This window comes from Corvus hawaiiensis, chromosome 1 (genome assembly GCF_020740725.1).
Source record: "Corvus hawaiiensis isolate bCorHaw1 chromosome 1, bCorHaw1.pri.cur, whole genome shotgun sequence".
Taxonomy (NCBI): Eukaryota; Metazoa; Chordata; class Aves; order Passeriformes; family Corvidae; genus Corvus; species Corvus hawaiiensis.
In genome coordinates, this window is record NC_063213.1 from 68,085,306 (window position 1) to 68,110,039 (window position 24,734).

The 24,734-nt window shown below is 44.2% G+C and overlaps 1 protein-coding gene and 1 long non-coding RNA gene across 7 annotated transcripts in view; one reads left to right on the forward strand and one right to left on the reverse strand.

Annotated features, from left to right (window-relative positions):
- The window catches only part of RREB1 (ras responsive element binding protein 1), a 122,292-nt gene extending 110,044 nt beyond the window's left edge, over positions 1-12,248 (reverse strand). For 2 of the 5 annotated variants that reach the window (XM_048309728.1, XM_048309737.1), the window contains exons 1-2: positions 12,141-12,247; positions 11,847-12,046 (exon numbers count right to left, since the gene is read on the reverse strand). In XM_048309728.1, the coding sequence (XP_048165685.1) occupies positions 11,847-11,886 (40 nt within the window). In that variant the 5' untranslated portion in view covers positions 11,887-12,046; positions 12,141-12,247. Of the gene's footprint in view, positions 1-11,067; positions 11,424-11,769; positions 11,791-11,846; positions 12,047-12,140 lie in introns of those variants that run through there. The other 3 variants (XM_048309770.1, XM_048309764.1, XM_048309744.1) reach the window with 3 other exon arrangements.
- Positions 12,249-12,536: 288 nt separating this feature from the next.
- On the forward strand, positions 12,537-23,668 carry LOC125335258. 2 transcript variants are annotated; one of them, XR_007207398.1, is made up of 3 exons: positions 12,537-12,648; positions 22,265-22,346; positions 23,156-23,668. It is a non-coding gene; the product is annotated as an uncharacterized LOC125335258 (long non-coding RNA). The 2 variants fall into 2 exon arrangements; XR_007207397.1 differs by lacking the exon at positions 12,537-12,648 and adding an exon at positions 12,655-13,633.
- The last annotated feature ends 1,066 nt before the right edge of the window (positions 23,669-24,734 follow it).

The window sequence follows — 24,734 nt, forward strand, 5'->3', positions numbered from 1 at the left end:
CCCAAGTGCACAAGACGGGTGTGCAAGAGATCTTCCAGGCGCAGGAAAGGGGGGCCACCGCAGCACATTTTCTTCCCTCTATTGCTCCCTGCAAGGGCAGGAAGCAGTGTGAGGGCAGGAAAGGTGTGCCAGGGCACCTTCTTGGCCCAGCCAGTCCCACGGGGGCAGGTTTTAGACAGCTGGCTCTCTGCAGCCAGTAATCCCAGCGGCGGGGTGCGTCCCCGGGCTGAGCCACAGCCAGATCCGGGGAGTGAAAAGGTGACAGCCAAGCCAACTTCACATACACCCTCAGAGCCTGCAGCTCAGACCCCATGTCAAGATTAGGAAAGTATGCGCACACAGAGAGCACATGAGCTGCCGGAGTACTTTCATTTAACTCTTGCAGACACCGAGTATTGAAGAAGTTTGGGTTCACAGCCACGTTTCTGGCCACTTCCCTTCAAAAGCAACTCTTCTCAGGCTGCAAGAGCTACGACAATTCCCCGGGCTGAGCAATGACTCCTGAAATAGGTCAGAAGTTTGTGAGGTGAGTTTGGAGCTGTGGCTCACACGGGTTAAAGATTCTGGCTTGTGTCACAAATACTTTTTCTGAAAGTTAAAGGCAGGCCCCAATCCTGAAACACTTCCCTTAACTTTTGCCCATGCCAGTATTTTGACTTTAAAGGAACAACCTGCTTAAGTAGAATTATACCTGTGTTTAAAGTGTCTGCAGGATCAGTGCTTGGCTTGATCCAACCTTGCCACTGACATACACACACACACACAGACACACACACACACACCAGCAAATTTAGAAAATACCTTGAGAGCTGTCAGGATAAGACAAAAAAAGAGGGAAAAGATGGTAACCCCCACCTATGCACACTTAAAATTTACATGTGTGTATGTTGGAAGATGATTCACCAGGGCAGGAAAAATAGAGATGCCTGAGGGCTATGACTGGAAGCACAAGAAAGGGCCCTGATACTCAAGTTTATCTGGACAAAGGAGAATCCCAAAACCAAACAGGTCTGTACACTATCAGCACCAGAAACACTGATAATTCTGGGAGTCACACTTTTTAGTTTTACCTCTTCTAAGGAATAAGAGTTTAAGTACTGTAATGTTAGCAATCTTATACTACAAAGAAACACTCCTTCAGCCACAAAACAAACTCAACTCCTTACTTCTCTGTACCGAGCACAAAAGCAGCACATAGAAACACGAGTTTCCCTGGAACAAACCAGTCAAATTCATTCAAATCTTCCTGAAGAACAACAGGGCAGAACCCATTCCTGTTCCCAGAGCTTATTACAGTAACATGACTAAACATGCTCAGCAGCCCAATGTGATAGGATGCATCCATTTGCTGATGCCAGAGGAAGATGCATGTCTCTTCTACATGGCACTGCTCTCACAGGCTGCTTTTCAAAAGATGTTTTGAGAAGCGACCTGCTGCGTACATTCTTAACAAGTCATAGTATCACCGGCTGTACAAGTGTTTGACCTCTACTTGCTATGCACAGTGGACAAAAATCTGACATCAGCTTATTCCAACCTTAGTAACACCAAACTGCTTCTGCAAAGCTGGCTGGAACAGACTACAGCAACGCACCGATAAACTCCCAGACGGACCCCTGGAGTGCTGAAAGTGCAACTAGTTTAGTACATGAGCCCACGTGTTTTAAATTTGGGTTGGTTTAATCCAAATAAGTAACCTGATTAAAATGGGATTCTTCTCTGGAGGTCTAATTTCTAGATGTTTCCATTACTCCATATGCTTTTATGCTGTGTAAACATAACGAATGATACATACATCACTTTTGGGATGATTTAAGAATTCAGTTTAAAACTACAACACAAGTCATTCAAGGCAACAGAATTGAATTACTTTGTGAATGGTAAGAGCCAGCAACTGAATTTCATTTCAGTCTTGGAAAGGTGACATACTGAGGGGGTGACATCTTTCTATTCCCAGTTTCTTCTTCTAATTTCCTAATTTCAGAACCCTGACATTTGTCACTTTTACATACAGACCTAAAGCAAAACGAGAGAAGGATGTGATTTGACTGATGGTTTAAAACACGTATTAAAGCTGGGAACATAATGCTTCTAAACCAAACAATCAGGCAGACCTCTAAGCATACGAATATACTTGCACTTATACTGCCTAGAAAAGAAATCAATAAATAATCTGTCCGTCACGTGCAAAGCAGGCATTTATGAGAGCTGCCCAAACGCTGCTTTGCAACCAAAGCTGTCTGTTTATAAGGAGACACCTCAGCAGTAACAGTGCAGGTTCCCAGCATGCCTCTACCTTGATATCTGTAAAGGCTCCACCATGGGGTAAGAAGATAGTTATAATTAAACATTTATACTAAGGTAGTGCTGTGCAGGTCGGTTCCACAGTGTGTTAGGTGGCTTTTCAAAACTCAGTAATTGAATGCTGATCCCTGCCCTGAAGAGTTTACAGACTAGGAAATCAAAGCATAACACTTGGTATCTGTACACCAGGAATTAAACAAAGACCACCACCAGTTCATTTCCTGGGTCTTTGGACTAGGCAGCTCACATAAACATCCATTACCAGAAATAGTGGAAATTTTTAAATCAGCAGTCTGAACTTTCCTAATCCACATCTGTCCAGCTCTGTTTGAATTAGTAGCTGGGACAGTAACTACAGCATGCAATTTGCACATGCTGCTGGCATCTTCTTGTCCAGTGTAGATTATTTTTGGCCCAAATACTTTTTACCAATCATTTTGAAAAGACAGCGAGCACACAAACGGAAACATTTACTGCAAGTCAGTCAGTTCAGGCCGTGCAAGCATGAGAGAGGCTGCCAATGCATGAGGTCGAAAGTCAGGCAACAGCAGATCCTTCTGTCCTGAATCTCCAGGACAACCCCAGGGAGGCATCAGTACATCTACAATGCAATGCTAGCACACGTCGGCTCTTGGGCAGACCATGGCCACATACAAGCCTGTGGCCTATGTGGCGTTGCAAAGCCACTAACCCACATCTTTTTCTATGGAGATTAAGAGTTACGCAATGGTGCAAATAAAACCTCTGGCCCCAAACACACAGGGGCCATCTCTGTCCCAGATCCATCCTCAGGGAGAATTCTCTACATTCCCATTTTCCTGCAGGGAAGGACAGGCCTGGGAAGGACAAGTCTTCCTCCTACTCACCAGACTGAATACACTCAAGAAAGTAAAAGCACAGCCTCTAGGATTTAAAAAAGGATACAGCAGTGGCCACACTTTCAATGATGGCCAAAACCTGGATGGATTAGTAAAAATAGACTATTATATCACAAATTCAGTTTGCTGTTTATCAAACAAGCTCCTAAAACAGATGCACTGACTTTGTTACTACACCTGTAGGAATTTCAAGCACCAAAAAATACAAAGACACTATTAGTATTTCAGGTTTTTTTAAAGTTTCCTGGCGTCTTTCATGCTATGAATGCTCAAGAGCTTTCAGCTGTATATACTCCACATAAAATCTTAGTCCAGAGAAGCCTGAAAGAATTTTGCTGTTGATTCAAATGAACACACGTTTTCCACTTCTACCTGCTATGTGCGTATCTATTGATTTATTAAACATGGAACAGCAACTATAATGGGGCATGATCTGTGTTCATCTTGATCCACTTAATTGTTCTGTGAACACCTCAACTTTAATTTGTTGGCTTTTGAGCATTTAAAATGAGTAACCTTACTATTTATTTCTAACTTTTTTTCTTCCTCGAGGGAAAAGGGAACCATGGAAAATCCTCAGTCACTAGATTTAAAGAGCTTACAAGTTCCAAAAGCTTTGCAAGAGATTGGGAACTGCTTGAAACTGCAGTTACTGAGGCTGCAGAGTTTACAGAATCCACCAGATCCTTCCTGCAGAGTTTATAATCTGCATGGCTTCCTCCCAAGGTAACCAGCATCCACTCTGAGGTACAGATCATTTCCCTCACCCCTAGAAATTCACCCCTCGCTTTGGCGAGCCACTGCACGCTCAGCAAAAAGACACTGCCATTTTGCAGAAAGGAAGAATGGAGACAGAGGATGGAGAATATTTCTCCCACAAAGTGTAGGTAACACTGATATGAAAATAAATTCTTCACTTTTTGAACAAAACCAGTTTCCAACAATAAAGCAAGTTCACACCAGGGAAACTGGGGCACTGTGATCCAGCTCTCTTTACCCTTTTGCAACAGGGACAGTCAGGCTCCTGACAGTTCGAGACTGACAGGAGATCTTACCAAGCAGAAAAGACACCTATCTGCTGTAAAGGCTGGGAAGTTGCTCCAAGACTTGTTCCAGAAGTTGCCAACGACCACAGTCTTGAACCTTACTTGGAAATATAGTAGGATGTACTTAGCAACACCTGGCTGGGCCATCTGATAAGGAAAGAAAAATAAGTTATACCTGCAGTGGTTAGAAAAACAGACCAAAAGAAATATACTCTCCAACTAAATACAAGACATAAGCTACATCTGTGTAGAGAAGCACTTGTCACTGCACTCATAGCTCTTCCCCTGGAAAATACAGTCAAACCTCACAAATGGAAGCCCTTAGTAATCCAGCTACAGCTCTTTTACAGCTGGCTTCTATGGCACGTGCCCACTTCCTGAACCTTCAGTGTCTTGCTTAGAAAGCAAGCCTCCTTCTGCAGCCCTCCTTCCTCCCACCCAAAGCATAAGGATGTACACACAGCTAAGTATGTGAGCTGTACTGTAAGCTATCCAGCTGAAGACCAATTCAGGATACCTTAATGCTTTTGGGGAGAAGGAGGGGATGAAGCAGGGGAGCACATGCATGAGACGCCACAGACACCTCGTGTGTTTCCTCAATACACTGGCAACTGCATCAACATCAGAAAAAAATGCACACTTGAATGAGGAACAGCACACAGGTATTCATGACCTGGATGTTTTTCATGTTCTCAAAACACAAAGAGCAATGAGATGTGATGACCTTAATTTAATGAAGAAAATACAGTCTGTGTAACAAAAAGAGGAACTTAAACCAGGATCTTTCCCCTACCCAAAACTGTGAGTGGTTCAAATTAAGAAGGAAGTAGTGCTGCACATTGGAGCAAAATCCAAAGCAGTTCTCCCTTGTCCAAGCCCTAATGTTACCAGTGTGAAGGAGTCCAGCCTGAGCACAGCAGTGTTTATTGCTGTGATGCAAGAGTTCTGAGCAAAGCACTCCCAGGTACCGATACACCTGAACACTGACATCACCTGCTGTATGAAACAGGACTAACAAGGGCTCCAGTTAAAGCCAGCTAATCACACACAATAAAAGCAAAGGCCAGCTACACTTCAACGCGAACTTTTGTTTCTCTCATCCTCAGACAGGAAGCACATACCTAAATTAACTAAAAAAAGTTTGTCAGCGGCTGATCATCCTCCATTTTCAAAGGACAGATGATGCAAGCCCCCATTCCTAAAACACCTACGAGTACATTTGTGCTGTTTCAAGAAAGCACATCCTAACACCTGTTGAAGTATCTACCAGGAGATGCCAAGTGGAGAAGTTCTACATGTATGAGAGGCTGGCCATTCCACTATTAATCACAAAATACCTTTTTCTTTTAGAACCAAATTAACAAGTCACTTGGGCACATCACCACAGAAAATTTCCAAGATACTTAACACATTTTTTACCCAGAGCTGACAGAAATTACACTGTGAAGTCACTTGGCCATTGTGTGCAAGCACCTTTCCCACACTTTTTCAGAGGCCTACAGAAATAACATCCCTTGTGCAAATGGATCTTCAAAGAAATTTCAGAGAGCAGGATGTGGGGATGTCTTCTTCAAAAGGAAAAGGATCTCTCAAAATCCTGAGATAATATAAGTAAATAGGATTAAATAAAAAACATTTTTACTCAGGAAGCTTAGATGCAGGAAAACTAATTTGAAAGTTGCATTCCACATGCTTCTACGGGAAGACCTGCAAAGGAGACAGAAGAGGTCATCAAGGCCTGAAAGGCCTCTCTCTCTAATGGTCCTTGGAATACCTGTTTTAGCTCAGAAGCCTAACAACGCCCTGGGGGATTTTGACAGTTTTTCTTTTCCCTTGCTGTAACACCTCTGTGGATGGCTGGGACTGCAGATGAATCCTGTTGTTGAAACAGCTGCCTCTCTCTACATCTTTGAAGAGGTATTCAGATTCCCTTAGCCTTACTTAGTTGAATCACTCTGAATAAACAGTCACCACCCATCAACTATGTATTCTTGTACAGTAGCTAGTCAAAGGCAACGACCTTTATTGATTGCTAGGCTAGCCAACCTGAAAGCTGAAATGTTATTATAAAAAAAAAAAAAAAAAGAAAAAGCAGGATACACTTGAAGGCCTGTGTTGTTTCTAAAGGCAGCACAGGTCCAGGCGTTGCTCAGTGACATCAGGACGATTCCTCTCTGACTGCAGGAGGCTGCTCTAACAGGTTTCATACCAGCACAGCCACAAGCCAAGTATCCCACTGACTCTTCTCCCATTTGTCCAGGCCCTTTTCCTTGTTCCAACCTTTTTCCGCCACAACACGTACGAGCCACCCAACAGGAGCCCAGAGCATATGCCCCAGCTGGCAATTATTTCTACTCTCAATGTTTCTAATAAAGCATTAGCACAAGCTCTAAATAAGTTCTCTCACCCTGCTTCAAGTAAAATGCTGAAGGAAGGAGGGTGAGATGCTGTGGTACTGCTGTCTCAGAAGTTTGCACTCTTTTAAGTCACTGGCCCTCAAATGTTGCTATTCAAAACAGAGTGGTATAGGGTGAGGTGGAGGGAACACCTTCAAGTGGGAAAAACATCACTGGCAGACATCAAAGATAAGCCATCATCAGATTTCTTGCACCAAAGAAGAAGAAAGAGTCAATGCTCCTGAAATTCCTGTTCAGAAGTACCCCAGAACAGAGCCAGCACTTCCCACCTCAGCCAACCTCACCTATGCTCATTTGTAATCAAACACTGATAACCAAACGTGGCCTGGCAAAGCTCTGCAAGTTTCAAGCCAGTCCTGGCTCCACACAAATACCTAACTTTTCAGTGTATCACCGAGAGTGACATTCCCAAAAATACCCAAGTCCTGCCTTTGAAATCACTGCCTGTAAAGATTCTTCTAAATATGCGGGGGCGGGGGGGGGGGGGGGGACGGGGACGGGGGGAGCCACAGCTCCCATAAGTGCTGGTTTATGTAGGATATTAAAAAGAAAGCAACAACCAACCAAATAAAATAAAACAATGCACGCAGAGAAAGGATTCCTCATATGGCTCCCCAAAAGAAAATCTGTTTTAACTGCTGAACAATTAGTCCAGTCAAATCTCCCACTCCAAAGCAAGAAAAAAGCTGTTGCACAGTCTCAGAAGGCAATTCCTTCTCACCTTCAAAGTTTACATCTGCTCCTTAAGACACTTTCCAGCAAAGCTGCAGGGTACCTGAGCACCATCCATGATAAAGCTGTTCTCAAAAGAACATGAAGCAGTTCCTGGCCCTTTTCCAAGATGTAGGATACTGTTGAAAAGGCATATTTTAAAGCTGTAACCCTATGACTGTCCATCTTGCTTGAATTCAGAAAGGAGCTAAAAGACAGAGAGCAGCAAGTATTCTTACTACCATCGGGAGAACGAAAAGCAGCACTACCATCCTCTTCTACAGACAATTATCTCCCAAGAAAGAAGCTACCATATCAACAAGGCAGCCGTCGCAAACTGGTCTAGTAACACGGTCCAGTAATACACTCATTTCAAAACAACCTTTACCGTGCTGAAAGAGGAAGACATGATTTCACATGTTTTAAGAGTGTACACCTAAAACAGAGATTTCCAAACTTAGGCATCATTCATCAAAAAGTTAAAAGGGGCTTTTTCCACACATGCATAGATTTCAGACTAACAGGATTTACTTGTTTTCTGCCTGTTCCTGGGGAACCTCTGCAGTTTCTTTTTTCCCAAGACTGTCCCTACAGGCTGCTATCCAACATACATCAACTGGAGCAACAGATAACTCTGGAAGGACATTTGCTAAGGGCACAAATTGAGGGCCCGATGTTAGTAAAATCTAGGCATACTGAGGGAGGGTAGAATTACTCCTGTATGTAGATAATTCGAACATTTGACACAGTCCCCTGGAAAGCTTTAGTTATGCATCTAAGTATTTTTTTTCAGATGTCTTACTAGCAAAAGGTGTATTTTAAGTCAATTAAAAAATTATTGCAACTTAAAAAGTGAATCCTTTTCAAAAACACTCAGGTTAATTTTAGCATCCTTCTGTTTAGCTGCTTAGCAACACTTATCCTATGACCTTCTAAGCACCACCTACTTTTACAAGGGATAATGAATATAACCAAAGGGATTCATCTATATACAATGTAAGTACCTCAACAGTTTTTATTTAAATGAGAAATCCAATCCAACTGAGAGCAATTCAAACTATTTCTGTTCAAGAAGAAAGTTTCACAGACTAAAGTCAAGCTACTGTTATGACTGTAGTGTTACTTCAACATAGGCAAAGTGATAATATCCTTAAGGAGTGAGGAAAGCAGTACAGAAGTCAATGTTTGCATGCTTTGGGAAACACTGCATTTGTCTGTGGGGATACCAAAGGAGATCACACATACTATGAACAGGTAATGAAGAGATTCTGTTTTCCCAGTTTTGAAACTTGAAGTTATCTCCCAATCCTCAATCAAAACAAAAAGCCATTTGGTCAGAGGGTCACTGAATATTGTAAAGAGTTAAGAATGGGCACACAACCTGGTGAGTGAAGTCAGAATAAGATGCTTCATTACACTGAAATCTGCAATTAAAGCTTCAAACACCCAGGTCCAGGTGGGAAAAAAAAAAGCAAATCAAAAACCCAGAAAGACAGTCAACAAACAGCCTGCTATATTATGTCTTAATACCAAGCCAAATATATATTTATATATTCTTTAGGATTGTTAGTTATCAAAAGAAGTGTGTAAGAGTGGCTACATAAATAGTCACTTCTGATGAGCAAACAACACTTTGACAATTAGAAGCTGTCTGTGAAATGAAAGCAGAATAAAAGTTTACTCGATTGCACTTAAAGGATGATATTTTTCCAACTCATGATAGGAATTCAGTTCCAAATACGAATGCCAGGAGGAGGAAGGTGAGGGAGCAAAAGAGGCCACACTCAGTTGAGAACAGCTGCCCTGAAGCATGAGAGGCTGGATGCATCTCTGCCGGCAGGTGAGGGAGAGCCCTGGTACTCTGATTGATTGGATGATGGATTCATGCTGTTTCTGGGTTTCTAACAAACAAAAGGGCCTATTCTTTCCTGGATGTACCCAACTCCCGTTAAGGCTAATCGGCATTATGCAGGCACACCAAGAAAAGACTATATACCCTTAAGTCTTCAAAGAGAAAATTAAAACCTAAAACAAATATGGCTGGCCTGACCCTGAGTCACTGCATCCCTTTCACACACGCTGACCCTGTGGAAAACAGGAACTGCGGTAACAAAACTCGGTGCTTGTGTCAAAACGACCGACCTCAACGAAAAAACTTCAGCCATCCTAACAGCTGTCTACTGTTCGCTATAGGGGTGACAACACGGTGTTATTTAGCAACTGCTCCTCTTGTTCATAAGCAATTTATTTGCAAAGGCATGGAGCTGGATGTTGGAATGGGAGGAAACACCCACTGCATTTGCTGTCTCTCCTAGACCACTGCCCCCAAATCACACTGAACTAGATGTTTACTTTCTCGAATAAGTAAATACACTTGATCTTATCTCCAAGAGAAGACAGGCGAAAGAGGGAGTTGGGATTAAAACTGAATGGTTGGTCTCCCCCCCGCCTTCCCTCCAGCAATCAGCCCAGCGGCTCCCGGGCAGGATGCTGGCTCCTCGGCGAGCAGCACCAGAGCATCAGCTGCGGGCCGGACACCGCGGCGCGGCCGTGGGAGGGCGGCGGGGCACGGAGGCGCCCGGGCCTCCGCGGGGTGCGCAGCCGAGCAGAGCGGCCCGGGCAGGGAAATGTGCTGAGCCAGGAGAAGCGCTCTCCTCCTTCTGCGCAACCCCGCGAGGATGCCGAGCAGGCGAAGATATCGCAGCCGAGAGGTGAAACGGTGAAAATTATTTAAGAACGAAAAAAAAAAAGAAAAAGAAAAAACCCAAGCGTGCGTGCAGAGGGAGGCGGGGGAGAAGTGCAGGGAGAAGAAGCCAAAGGAAACTTATCTGCGACATGACAAAGTTCAATCCACCGCCCTCCCTCCTCTGCTGAAAAAAAAAGTTGCAGCATCTCGGCGCGCCCCGCTCCCCGCCCGGCCCGGCCCGGCCCGGCCCGCGACCCCCGCGCCCCCTCGCCCCGGGCGGATGGGGCGGGGGGGGATGCCGAGCCCGTGTGTTACGAACTGGGCAGGAGGAGCTGCCTCGCATCCTCAGCGCGGCCCCCGCGGCGCCGCCGGGGGTGTCCGGCCCGTAGCAACGGCGATGGGGAGGGAGCGCAGTCGCCCAGAGACGGGGCTCGGCCGGCTCCCACCCGCACCGGGCACCGCGCCGGGGGGGCGGCCGCCGCACCGCCCCAAACTTTGTTTTCACCTCAAACACCGCCACTGCAGGGGGAGGTCACCTCTGCCTCGCCGCTTCTCCCCCCCGCCAAGATGGGGCTGAGGGGGGCGAAGGCCCGGACACCCCTCCTCAGCTTCGGATGCTGCCCGGCTCCTTCCTGTAGTGGTGACGCCGCCCAGGCGTCCCTGCCCGCCGCTGGCCCCGCCGCGTAGGGATGTGTTCCTGGCACCGCACAAAGGCAGCGGGACGGGGGGGACCCACGGGGGGCAGCGCCCCCCGCCCTCCCCAGGCACGGCTCCCCCCCGCCCCCGCCGCGCAGGCCGGGAGGGGAAAGGACACGCACGTCCCTACCGGGACGGGGGGGAGGAAGGCGGGGGGGCGGGTGGAGAAAGTGGAGGAAAGGCGAAAAAAATCAAATAAAGTAAGAAAGAAGGGTTAAAGAAGAGAGGGGAGAGGTACCAGGGGGGCGAGGAAAGGCAGGCGCGGCCGTCCGGCCCTGCCGGGGGAGCGGAAAGTCAGCGCAGAGATGCGCGGCGCAAGCCGGTTCTACCTGCGAAGAAGGGGCGCCTTCATCCCAACTTCCCAGCTCCGGCGCGGCCCTCCCAGCCGGGAACAGCGGGCAGGGGCCGCCGCGGGACCCGCCGCCACCGCCGGCAGGAAAATAAGCCCGAAGGAAAAGTTAAAAGGCAAGCTCGGGAGACGGGGGCGAGCCGGGCTAGAAGATGTTGCTTCCTCGCAGCCCCATCCAAATTGTGGCGGTGGCTGGTTAAAAATAAACTTTGCAGCAGGAGGGGGGGGATGATCTGGCCGGATTCCTGAGCTCAGACGGTTTAATATGGATGAGCATCAGGTCCTGAAGGCAAAACGCCGCGGCTGGTGCCGCTGGTTGGTAGAAAGTCTGCAACAGGGAAGGGGAAAAAAAAAAAAAAAAAAAAAAAAAAAAGCCAGGAGCCGCGGAGGGAGGAGAGGAGAGGGAGGAGCGGGGGAAGGGAAGAGGGAGGCTACACGAACTCATCATCATCTCCACCGCTGCCAGCCAAACTTTTTTCCTCCTTTTTTTTTTGAAGGAAACTTTCCCCCCCCTCTAACAAGCATTTCATTTTTTAAGTAAGTCGCACAACCAGCCGACACGATGCAACCTCCTCACCCCCGCGCCTGCCCCCTCCCAGAAGTTTATTTTTCCTCATCTTTCTTTCTGCCCCCCACCCCCCCCCAAGAAAAAGAAAAGAAGAGAAAAAAAAAAAAAAACAACCTGATCCCTCCGGAGTTAAGGCACGCTCCTGCCCTTTGTGAGGGAGCGCGGCGGCCGGGCAGCCCCGCGGTACTTACGCCGGACTTTGCTGGGGCTGGGCTGCTTGCGCCGCGACATGCCGGGAGGATGGGCCGCCGGGGGGGCGCGGGGGCGCGCCGGGGGGAGCGCGCACGGGAGGGAGCCGCAAACTTGTTCCGGAAAAAGGAATCAAAATGGCGTTTCTGTGGATGTGCAAAGTTCATCAACTCCGCGCTAACTTCCCGTCCTCCGCGCCTCCCTGGAGGGGAGAGATGGGCACGGTTAGGGACCCCGCCGCGCCGCGCTCCGCGGGCGCCCCCGCCCCCTGCCCGCCCCCGCGCTGCCCCGCGCACCCTGATAAGGAGACACATCACGTGTCGCTCCGGCTCCTCTCCCGGGGACGCGCTACCGCGGCAGCAGCAGCCTGTTGCAAATAGCATCTCTAACTCGCCCTCGTCGCGGGGAGGGAGGGGCGCCTCCAAGGAGAGGAGTGAGCACAACTTTCCCCCCCACCCTTCCTCCGTCCCTCCCTTCTCCGCCCGGCAGCGCAGCAGCGGGATGCCCGGGGCAGGCGCGGGGGGAGCGGGGGGGCGGCCAGGTGCCACGCGGCGCCCCGCGCCCTCCCGCTGCTCCGGCGGCCGCGCCCGCGGGGCTCTCCCGGGCGGGCCTGGCCGGCCGCGCTCCCGGCCCGGCGTGCGTGTCCCCCGGCAGCCGGCCGCTCTCCCGGCTCGGGGCTGGAGCGCATCCGGAGCCGCCGGTGGCGGTGCCTCGCTGCCGGCTCTAAGGAATTTACCGGGGCTCTCCGCTGCCGTGGAAATGTCTGTGCATCCTCCTCCGCCTCCCAGCCCGGTGCCTCACCAGGTACAGCGGCCGCGGGCAGCAGCCCGCTGCTCCGAGGGCAGGAGTCAGCTTCTGGTTATGTTTGTTTCCTCAGAAACTTTTCGTCCTTGCGCGATTTGGGTCCCCGCAGGGGTCAGTCATCCATCCAAACCTAAAGGACACGTTAAATTTAACAGGACCGTGAACATCACAGGAACAGGAGGTGCAAATGCTGTGTCTAGTCACAGGCGACATGCGGCTGCTCGCACGTACAGGTAGTTAACACTGTGCACGGCACTGCATGCACCATCCTTCCTGTCACTCTCCCTGCAGTGGAAGTTCAAAGGTGTAGGAGAGTCAACAAGTGATGGAGAGGTGTTCAGAGTCGTGAGGATTTCACTGTAAAGCTAGTACCAGTTTTAGAGTTGTGTGACAAATAATAACAGTACATAAAAACAAAATACCTGGCAATACTCCATCCTGAAAGCTCGATAGGGAAAAAAAGAAAAGTAAACCAACACTGCTTCAGAGGACTGCCCTAATGAGTATAGGAGGAATCAGTTTACCTTTAAGGAAATGGTTATTTACACTATATCTAGAGCTACAAAAACTAGGCCTTTTAAAGATGTTATTGGTGAGGTGGAACCTGGACTCTCTGCCTGTTTTTTAAAGAAATGAAGTCATGGCCTCTAGGCAACAGGTTTGTGCCAGCTTACATGGTATCCTATCTCCTGATTGAAAAGGGCTTCCCATGGAAAAGGAGGCTAAATTCCAGGTATGTGGCAGTAAGCCCTCAACTGACTCTTTTCACAGTTTTGCCTGTAAGATGTCATGATTAACTTCATTTGCACCATTCTTTTCAAATACTGATAAAGGCATACAAGCCAGGAATACACAGGTCCTGTCTCAAAGACATGAGCTGTGATTCATATCAGCAATAATCCTCTCCCCTTCTGGACTCCCAAGTAAAGCACCTGCAGGTCCGGCGAACTGGAACTTGGAAATGCCACAACTGCAAAACCGAAAGGTACACACGTGTATTCAGAACATGAAACTGCAGCTTTAACCTGTGTGTGTTTGTTGTAGTGGTTTCTGCAGGCTGAATTTTTGTCACCTGTGTTCAATACTGAATTCTACCCAAGCACACTTGCTGACTGACAGCAGAGCAATATCATAGTTTACCCCACAATATTAGTAACAAACATGAGAAAGCACATTCTCATTGTTCTAAGGTTCTTATTTTATGAAAAAACAATCACGGGAAGCTGTTAAAAATAAACTGATAGCAAAGTGTCTTTAACCTTTTCATCTCTGTCCCCACTGTACCTCCCAACCTGCAGTGTCAGAACTGCTGGTAAGTTCAGCAGCTTTATAGCCAGCTTGCATGTTCACTTTGGTATCTCTTGCAGTCAGGCATCCAATTAATCAAAAACCTGAGCAGTTTATCCATCTCAGGCTCAGCCCTTAAAACATTCAGTTCATATTGGAAGACTGCTGTGATTGAAGCCTGCCTGGCACACACATACAGACTCATGGAGACTGGGCCTGGTTTGCACAGCCATTTACACAAATGGCTGCAATTGAAACTGGTGACAATTCCTGAATGGGTAATCATATTTGGAGGTTAGCAATGCATGTCTCATTGACCTCTGCCTAATATTTCTAGAAATAGTCTCGGAGGCATTTTGGACTACCTCCACATGAAGATTCCCACCTTCAATGTATTTTTTAACTTTGGAGGTTCTTAAGAGCCCTTCGATGTGAGAAGTTTAGCAAGCAGATAGATGGAATAGAAGTACAAGTGTTTCTCAATTCAGCATCTGAAATCTGCTCCAGAAAGGTGGAAATGTAAAGGTCACATTGGAAAAAAATAATTATTTTAGTGCTTGGAGAAAATACGTAGATAATTTTTTATAGCATTTATGTTTCTAGCATCCCTGTTCCTTCAGAAAGATGGAATGAAGGATGAACCAGTACATAATGCGTTACATTAATACTAAAAATTAAACCCACCAACAAAAAACCCAGTGATGAAAAAATTATGTAATAACTTAAAAACCCCATTAACTACCAGTGTTTATAAAATAATAAAAAGTTATATGTCTTTTAACAGTTTAGGAATTAATTATAATTCTGGGCTATGGCTGGGCAAGAGAAAGCAAAATAATTCAGTTTTCCAGCTTTCTGTCATTTGAACTTTTATAATGCATTAGAGAGGTAAAAACCCACTGTGGTCTAGTACTGAATGTGAACTTTTGAGCAAATGGTTCCTTTTTTATTACTTATTACAGTGAAAGAGAAGGTAGAGGTAATTCTTGTCTAATAAACCCCACTTCTGTGAATGACTCTCCCAAAATGTTACCTGACTTATATGACAGAGCTATCCTCTTCACTCTGCACTTTTTACCATTTGCATTACTGGGGTTTATCCCATCTCCTCTGACCACTCCATGACAGGCTAAGGACTAAGGCATTTTTTCTCCTAGGACTATTCATAGTTTCTATACTTTCTGGATATTGAGACGTGAATACCCAGAGTGATGGTAAACACACTAAGGGGCAAGAAGCCTTTCTCTAGCTTCTGTGTAACCCTCACACACCTCTCTGATCCTTCACAGTGATGTTAAATACAATGAACAATAGTAGAAATAAAAACAATAGTTTTGTGAAGGTGTTTAGTGTGTTACCAAATTCATTGACACCACTGGGTGACATAGCAATGTTGGTGACAAAAGCCACCTGCTGTGGTCCCAAGAAAAGGACAACTTGGCCCCCACCCACAGTTCAAATATCAGAGATGCTGATTAAAGGTATTCAAGGAGAGAAGAAAAACAGGATATGTAGCTTATATATGAAGGCCACAACTTGAGGATGTCTTAAAGCAGAGAGACTAAAGCTAACACTGGCATTAAGAGAGAAGTTAAAGGTTAGCTAGAAAACCTTTTTTCCCCCATCTTATGAGACACTATCAATGTTCTCTGGTTTAGATCATGGTATTTAGAAGTTACTGTAATTTCTTGCAAATTTACACATCCCTTTCAGCCAAAGCAGCTTGGAGTAAGGCAGTTCTATGACTAACCAGGAGTATTTTATATGGTAAGAGGCAGGACTTCACGACAGGGCCCTGACTTTACAACACCTCATGACTGCTGGGTGAGGGCAGCTGCCAAGCTCCAGCTCTCTCACCCTGATGTGTGGCTGTCCAGCCACAGAGGATGTCAGAAGCATTTGAGGCCCCATGCCCTGCCTGAGCTTGTGCCTGCACAGCATCCGGAGTCCTCTTGCTGCCATCCTTTTCCTGATGTCCTCACTTGTGCCAAGAGGGAGAACTCGGCTGAAATACTAACACAGGGAAAAGGCTGTTTGGAGGATCAGAGAATACAGCCCTGAGGGCTTTGAGAAATAAGTCTTTATAAAACCTAAGACCAGAAGAAATTCTTGCACTTCCTTTATGTTTCAACCAGTTATTTCTTTAAATGAACAAACATGCCACTGCTGAGTCTCCTCACGGGTTGATTTTTTTTTGCTTAGAGGGTTTTTTTTCCTCCAACTGAGACACAAGGTTTCTTGAGTCAAGAACCCCTTAAGAGCTAATGCAGAACTGACAAATGTGACCACCATAGAGGCAGGGTAATTATACAAAGTAAAATGGGGAAAGCTCAATTAAATATATTTCCTATAAATTGCTTGGAAAATTAAACCTGATGAATTTGTGCACTGGAAAACTACACAGAATAACATATCACATAAGCTGCAAACTCTCTCAGAGCATTTGTCTGAAGACAGAGCATCCTACAGCATTCCCATTTTCCCCATGCAGGGAAATGTGATACACCACCGTGCTCAGCTACCTTGGCCTCTGGAAATTGGGCAGCTGAGGAACAAGGGAGTGGTGGAACTTGCTCCTGCAACAACCCCACCCACTATATCCAAGGGCAGCTTTGGATGAGCAAGGCCAAAGCTTTAGTCCAAACTTATTTTAAGATTAGCCTTTACAGAGTGAAAAAGCTGATGTATCCCAGCATGCTTAAGCACTTTCCCTCACATCCCAACAGGCTGGTAGTAACAAGGCTGGAATTAAAATCAGTATTCCCCCAAAATCCTGGTGTAGTTCTCCAGGCAGAAAGCCATCCACTCTGGTGGGTGACTGCTCCCAGCAGACTGTATGTTAGTGATAACAAACAGCAAAAAGAAAAGATCGAGTGTAAGTGTTCGCTCCCTGTTTGCTCTGAGACATTTCAACAGTGCAAAACAATCCTTGATCTGACTCACCTAGCCAGCCAAGACTACCTCTTGGCTAAGGATTCATATGGAAATATGAAGATAGTGTTTCTGAAACCCACACCACTTTTTCCCCCCATAGATCACAGCCTGTAGGGCATATTGCAGGACTGCTTGAAGTTTCTGGCTGCAATAATTGCTGGTCCCATCTCCTTCTCTCTTTTCACTGTGGGAGTCTCCAGCAGATGGACACAATGCAGAGCAGCCCTGCTGCTGGGACTGGACCAGCTTGATGAACTAGTCCCTTTCCTCAGCTCTAATTTTCAGGATGTAAAAAGTAGCATAAACTATTCCCCTAAACTATTGTAACAATAACCAGTGTTTCTAAATCCTTTCAGGGGAAGTTCACCAACCTAAACCTATTCTTTCAGGATACACTGTGAATGGCTAAAAGGATAGTCAACTGACATATCCTTCAGCCTTATAACCAAAACAAACAACAGGGGCACAAGAGTGTTATTACAGTTTTAATAACAAAAGTTCTTTAAAGAGGAGTATATAAAAATAGTATGTTTTAAATGAATAAAATTAAGTAAGATTCCCTCCTGCAGATTTAATTACTTTGCAAATTTTGGAACGGCACAGCCTACTTATTCCTCAATAGACTGTTTAAAAACATAGCATGAAAAAACTAGCAGGCAGATGTTTGACATTTACATTCTCAAGCAGTTCTGTGATCACTAAGGTAGAGCCTCAGAAACAGGTTGTATAATCCATGTGCAAGCGTGTCTGTGTAGAGACGGAGCGGGTAAAAGAACAATAAGCAAAACCACCCACTGCAATACTTTCACTTGTTTTAAAACTTTGCATTGTTGCCCAGCAGCTTTTGTTGCCTGGCAATGCAAAAAAACACAGGTGTGCAAAAAGAAGTCAGTGTTTAATGCCCAGCTTGTGATTTGGTACTGACATGTTTCATTCTTATTGACCACCCAGCCTCTCACACCTAATTGATTGTTAGCTTAAATGTGATTATTTTCCCTCCTGAAGGCAAGTAGCAAGCCAGCTGTGTGTTTCCCCATGTCTCATTTGTTAGGGAGAGTGCATTCTGAAACCTCTCACAAACAAAATAAAGGCTCATGTTAACAGTGACTTCATGTTCAGTTGTTCAAAGGGCTGCAATAGCACCAGAGGATACAGCGGCAGCTAAAGGAAGGTGCAAACATCCAGCTGAAGCATCACTTATTATCTTTTGGTATCAAACTAGAGATGGAAAACACCTGATATCCATTCTCTGAAGCTGACAAGTATTTTTCTAAGCAGTATATTTTTCAGTACTGTCTTGGTTTAGCTCTAAGTATCCTCAGTTATGGAGAATTCAACAGTTTCTGTTGGGAGCTTGGGCTGTACCTTGCTGATTTTGCTGTTACGACATTTCTCTTGATTTTTCTAGCCCACATTTTTATTTTCTTAACTTCATGCCACAGCTAATTATAGCTTACAGGGTGCAAGTAGAAAAGGGGATAGGGAAGAAGGAAACCAAGCAGCCCAGGGAGAAGATGGTAAGCAATGCTTTGAGATGCACCCACAAAGCAGCAGAGAGGGCCAGCAAGCAGCACAGAAGTGAAGAAATAGGAAGTGAGGCAGCAGTCATGAAGAAAGTATGCAAGGAAGCAGTTACCCTGCAGGGAAAGAAAAAGCAGGACAACCTTCAAGGGCAGAGATTAATGTAACTTGGGGGAGGCTGCAGTGATAGGATATGGGGAAGAGGAGAGAATTACCAGGAAAAAATGGCCAGTGGATGCAGTAGGCAAAGAATCAAGGAGGAGGCAGAAGAAACGGTGGGGCTCAGGTAAATGAGCATGAAAAGAGTCTTTATGCTTTTGTACCTATTAAATTGTGCTTTGTGCCTCCTTAAACCAGAAGCAAAATTGCATTGGGTCAGGTCTATTCCATAAAGTTCTGTGGGCATATTTACACTGATCAGATGTGCAAAGGGATATAGTTTGCAACTGAGGCTGAAACAGAGCTGCGCTACCAAAAGCAGTGAATGTTCAGAGTTATGCAGTCAGAACCATACTTTCACCAGCACAGCTTGTGTCATTCAGACAATGATAAGATAAGCCATGCTGGCAAAAGCACAGTTTTGCTGTTGTAAATTGTACTGGGGGTAGATATACCTCTGCTGCAGCGTATAGGGGTGTAACTACACCAGGAGAGCTCTTTGCATGTCAAAACAGCCATGCTCTACTAACAGATTGTCCATAATGGAGACACGATTAAGAGAGGTAAAAAGGAATTCTTCTACTGACATGACTTCCACAACCACAGCAAAAACTGTCAGCACAAGGTTTTTCCTGGCAGAAGAAGATAGCTTTTTAGACCAGAGGGGTGTAAGATACAGACATATTTTAGATAACTTCTGAAGCTTTCATACAGGAAAGTATTTGCTTCTACAAAAAGAAAACTCAGTAATGGCAAAGTGTCTCAATATTAGGGCAATGTGGATAAGAGCATTTAAGTCCTTTTGCCTTTATTTATCATTCAACATTCACTTGTTTTTAAATAAAGAATTCCTGAGAAGAAAGTATTCTCAACAAATTTTTCTGCATTCCTGTCTTCAATTTGGATAACAGATAATATGCCCCATAATCTTCTTCCCTTCTGTGCAATACAAAGAAGGTGAAACTTCTCTTAATGAGCATATAGGGAGGAAAGATTTGGTAGATAGATAAACTTTTTTTTTTTCCCCAATTACTTTGGTGGTCAGAAGGGACTGTGCTCTAACTGAAATGAAACTTGAAAAGGAAAAAACCCTAAACCGCTATTATCAAGATGAGCGCAAGAGTGCTGTTACCTGAAATGATTCACTGTATGGAAATCTCAACTCTTGAAACAAATGATTTCTAAGAACAAGGCACAGACATCAGCCTTTTCCTCAAAAGAACTCCAAGTAACTAGAAAGGGCAGAAGACATTTAAACTCCCAATTTTCATCTTGCAATCAGTGTTTACAGCAAGGATTAAATCTCTTGGGATTAATGTCTATGAAAATATCCTGAAGTCCTAACAGTCATGCAAAATTTTTCTTGAAATCTCTTGTGAAGAGGTAATAGACTGCTGTGGTGCTCTAAACTCAGCAGAGAAATAATCTTCTGAGCTATACATTTTGATTAAATGGCAACTTCAAATAAGATTTTCTCTAATAATTTCCTGAACAATCTTATGTACTCACTTCACCTTCTGAGCTTGTTTCGTTAGGCTGTTTTCCTCTATGTCCTTTCCCTTGCAGAAGTGGCTGAAGGTAATTCTTAGAGTGCAAATGAGCAGCCTGAATAGTTCAGCAAAATGATTTTTTAAATGGTTAAATGCAAAGAAACAACAACAAAAAAAAAAATCCCAAGAGAATTCCTGAGGGTAGAGCCTAACGTCACTAGAATAAGAGTTACACAGCAGACAATCCAGGAGGAGGCTGAGGAGAACACTGCTAAGGTGTCCAGTGGCACAGTGGATTGGAGCACTGTATTCTTACCTCTTGAGGTTTGGATGTAAAGCCTGATTTAAAATACACATAAAAATGAATGTGGTCAATTCACCTTAGAGCCTTCAGAGCGGTGGTCCTCACGTAAAGATGAGGACCTTCTGCTGAAGGACACTAATGCCCTCCCACAATTGCTTATCCCCCTACATACACATACACACATGCTAAATAAGGCTAGAAAGCTGCATGAGAGCTCTGACTGAAAAGTAAGATTGCTTTTGTTTCCTGTTTATTTTTATCTGGTATTTATAGAGTTTTGCTATGGTTATATGCAATAAAGAACTGTGTAGTGAATATTCTCCTATGTGACTTGAGATTCAGAACTGTGGTTTCTGCTGTAAATGGGAGTGATTCACCTCAGAAGAACTGGTCTGTTGTTCTCTAGGCACAGACTTAATCAGTAAACTCCTGCCTGATGTTTTTCTGTTGATCCCTGGTCCACCAGCCAATGGACACAATTCACCACAGTCCATACAATTTTTGGGGGGTAATCTCAAAGACAGATCCACAGATGATGTTCCTGGTCTAGACTCCAGGTTACTGACACAGCAGAAGAGAGGAAATATTCCCTGTGCCAGCTTGAATGCGGTGATTCAGTAGAGCTGGTATCATTAGTCCTGTCCTATGATGAACACCACATTACCCAACCACACTGGAAAAGAATGAGCAGGCTCAGATTTCCTATCTGGAAACTGACAGCTGTTGCAAAACTTGGTACTTGGAAAATACTGCATGTAAATAGGAACTGCAGCAAAATCTTGTGGCAGTAAATTGAGGTTAAATTAGCATAAAAGTGGTGAGTTTTGGAGAGCTAGGACAACAGTGGACTGAAGAGAAAGTAAGATGGGAGTAGTGTATCATAGTTCAGTATCCAAAAGTTTGGTAGCATGGAAATTAATACAGACAGTTCCTGGCATGATTTTGGGCTAGTGCTGACTGCAGAGGACTGCTGTACAGCTGGGGTACTCGTGTGAAAATGTTAGCAGCATATGTAATAAAAACCACTGAACTGGAATTATACAGAAATAAGTTATTATTGAAACACAGCTGTACTTCGAACAAAGCGTTGAGGAATTTATAAGACAATGATTTGCCAAAGGGAACAGCATCAACTTATCTCAGCCAGAGAGCCACAACCAGTTCCTGTGGCTGCTCCCCACCACTGAGCACAAACCCCACTTCCCTCCAGCAATGAAATGGGGACCAAAAGCTTTAATTGCGTGGTGTGCTCCACATCAATTCCTCTCCATTGATGTCCTTTCTTCATATGAACTAAAAACACATGTCAAGTGTCTTGCAACTTTTTCATCCTCTTTACCCTTGCTATCACTCTTATCATATGAAAGTTGATCACAAGTGAATTGTAATTATTCAGCTAGCAGCTAAGTGGTGAGAACATCAAAGCACAAGAATGTTTATAGGGTTAATGCATGATTATTTTAGCATCCCAAAGGCTTTGGAATGTCATACCATCCAATTATCCCAGGGCTATGTGAGAAGAGGGAACTTCATGTAATTAGGAGGGGCTAAACTAAGATTCCAGGATCAGTAAAATACATCATGTCACCATTCACACTGCCAGCTGTTTCTCCCCAAACTTTACAGAACATAAAACTACATTTCTTAGACTTTAAAAAGTGAAACAAACATGCAAAATCAGACTGTAGGATTAGTAATTAAATTTCAGTTTTTAAAGAGAAAAACCTTTTCATTTGCCAGACATCATAAATATACATATTAGATCTGCCACTTCTGAATGAGCATGAGATCCATTAAGTCATATGCTCTATTTCTGCTAGGAACCAATACTTCACCCATATTCAATAAATTTTTTAAAAAGGGTGGGTTTTTTTTCTAATTAGGATGCCTGTAGTCAGCTGTTTGATTCTGTATTTTCTAGGCACCTACACAGCCTGATTTCCAGAGATGTTGAGCACATTCATTGCTTCTGTGGCTGCTGAGCAACCCTGAAACTTAAGCATGTGAGTACGAATTAGATGCCAAACTAGTAATCCCATTTTAAAAATTAATAGCATGATGAATATAAGCAGTTCTGCTATCTCTGACGAAAATAGGATGAAAATGAATGGAAATATTTTCCTGCATCTTGGGATTAGTTTAAAAGTGAAACTTGGTGAGAAATATTCATTTAGAAGCCTCTACAGTTTGAAAAATTTGCTGCAGCATGTTGAAGTACTTGGAAAACTAGCACTAAGAAAACAAGTTAGATTCTTCCCAATGACTTCTAAACAGTTGAGGAAAGTGCAGGAGGCCACTGTGATTAAAGGGAGATAGGAAGATTGCTGTGAACACAAAAGAAAAGGCTTTCAGGAATACAAATAATATAATGAAGAAATAGGTTGAACTTTAAAGAAGATTGACATAAGTAAAGAGGTGTTTATGTAATGTTTAGGATAATTTGAAAAATTATTTTAGTAAGGTCTTCTTTGATTATCAAGCACCAATAATGATTTGCACACAGAATGAAAAAATCATCTTCTAAAGAGATATTCTGCTATAGCCTGTATGCATGAAAAATTAGAGGATGGAGTCAGCCATCTAAGAACAGAATACAGCTTCCTGGTACAGTGGGAAGGGGTTAGTGTGCAGATAACAGCAAAGAGAGCTGTTAATAATCCTGTGTAACAGACATCCCCTTGTAAATGTGACCTGCAAACACCTTTAAACAGTCCAGTAATAATAGATGTTTGCCAAATACTTCTGAATATCACAAGGCTCCATGAGTTATTAAATAAAGCAGTGAATAGCCGTGCGCTTCGTGTCTTTGCAGGATTCTGGCAAGCTGCTCTTGGTGACGATGCTGCATGCTCTCTGCTGGCTGTGCCTCATCCTCATCCTTCCTGCAGACCTTACAGCACCCACGGTTAGAAAGATAAATGTTGAATTATTACAATGCTCTCCATTCTTTGGGGCCTACTTTTCATTTCAGCCTTTTATTTATCACTTGGCATTCACATTAACTCTCCAAAGCAAAATTCCCGATCCCATTACACGGACACACTGGTCCATTGTAGGAATATATAGAATTATAGTATCATCCACCCAGTGCTTTCTGGGGCATTCTTTGGAAAACCTGTGTCTGACCCGGACAGGACCTGGAGGTAAAATGGGGTAAGGATGAAAAGGCTCAGCTTCAGATTAATAAAATGTACAACATGTACAACTGTTGTGCATCTTACACAGACTGCTGCTTTGGTCGAAAATCATATTTTAGGGGATGAGTTGGAGAAGAGTGAAGATGCAATATAATTACTTTCCTCCCCTATCCAGAACCCTATATCTGCATGTGCATTTCAGTTGCTTTAAAAACAAAACTGAAAATATTCATTAATAAATTCAGATATCAAATTAAGGAGCAGTGTCTCTGGTATCAAAGTTGTTTACATGATCCAGTACAATGAATTACTATTATTTTTTTAATTGGGAGGATTTGAATTCCAAGTTACTTTGTGTTTCTCATAAAAAACCCCTCAGTGTCTTGCTGGGCATATTCAACAGCAAGAAAATAAAGCAGCGTACCTGACAGATCTAAGTGCTTATAAAACTGTTCCTCAATTATTCAACGTTTGTTACATCCTACAAGACCAGTTTCTGAGGCCTGCTCCAAGAAAAGATAAAGTTACAGAAATGCTGATATACCCAACTGTAAGGAATTCCAAAACTGTGTAATTCACCTACTATCAGTTTTCTGTACAATATTAAGAGATATACAGAAGCACTTAGTAATAAAATAGTAACACTTAAATTACTAGAAACCATCCTGATTTCAGAGAACAAAGGAAGAGATGCTGTTTGTACAACATTTAGTACCTCCTCGTAAGTATAGACTGTCTTGAGGTTTATAACTGGCTAAAAGAGAAATAGCTTTTTTTTCTTCCTTATTGCAAATATTTCTGCCGGGATCTTGACAAGATCTGAAGAAGACCACAGTAATGATATCACGCTGCACAAATATTTTCTTATCTAAGATGCTATTCTACCATAGCCAAGCTTAAGAGTAGAAGATGCTAACCTTGAATAAACTTCTGCTGCTTTGTGTGTACTAATAAGGTGCTGCAGAGCTCTCCGTGCAGTGATACTCATATGTAACACTTTTGCAACAGCTCTGGCTGTCTAATTTCATGTTGTGTTCTTCACCAAGAATCTTAACTCACTTTATAGTAAAACAGACAGTTTTGGGAGCACCATTGCACAGCTGAAGGAACTGGGGTGGTGAGAGGGCAGCTAACCAGCAAGATGTAGAAAGGCCAGGAAGAGGAGCCCCCTCTCCTAGCTCTGGGCCTGCTTATACCAAAAGTGTGCACTTAAGTGCATGAAACAGAGTAGGCTTCCATTAAAGAAGGAAGAGA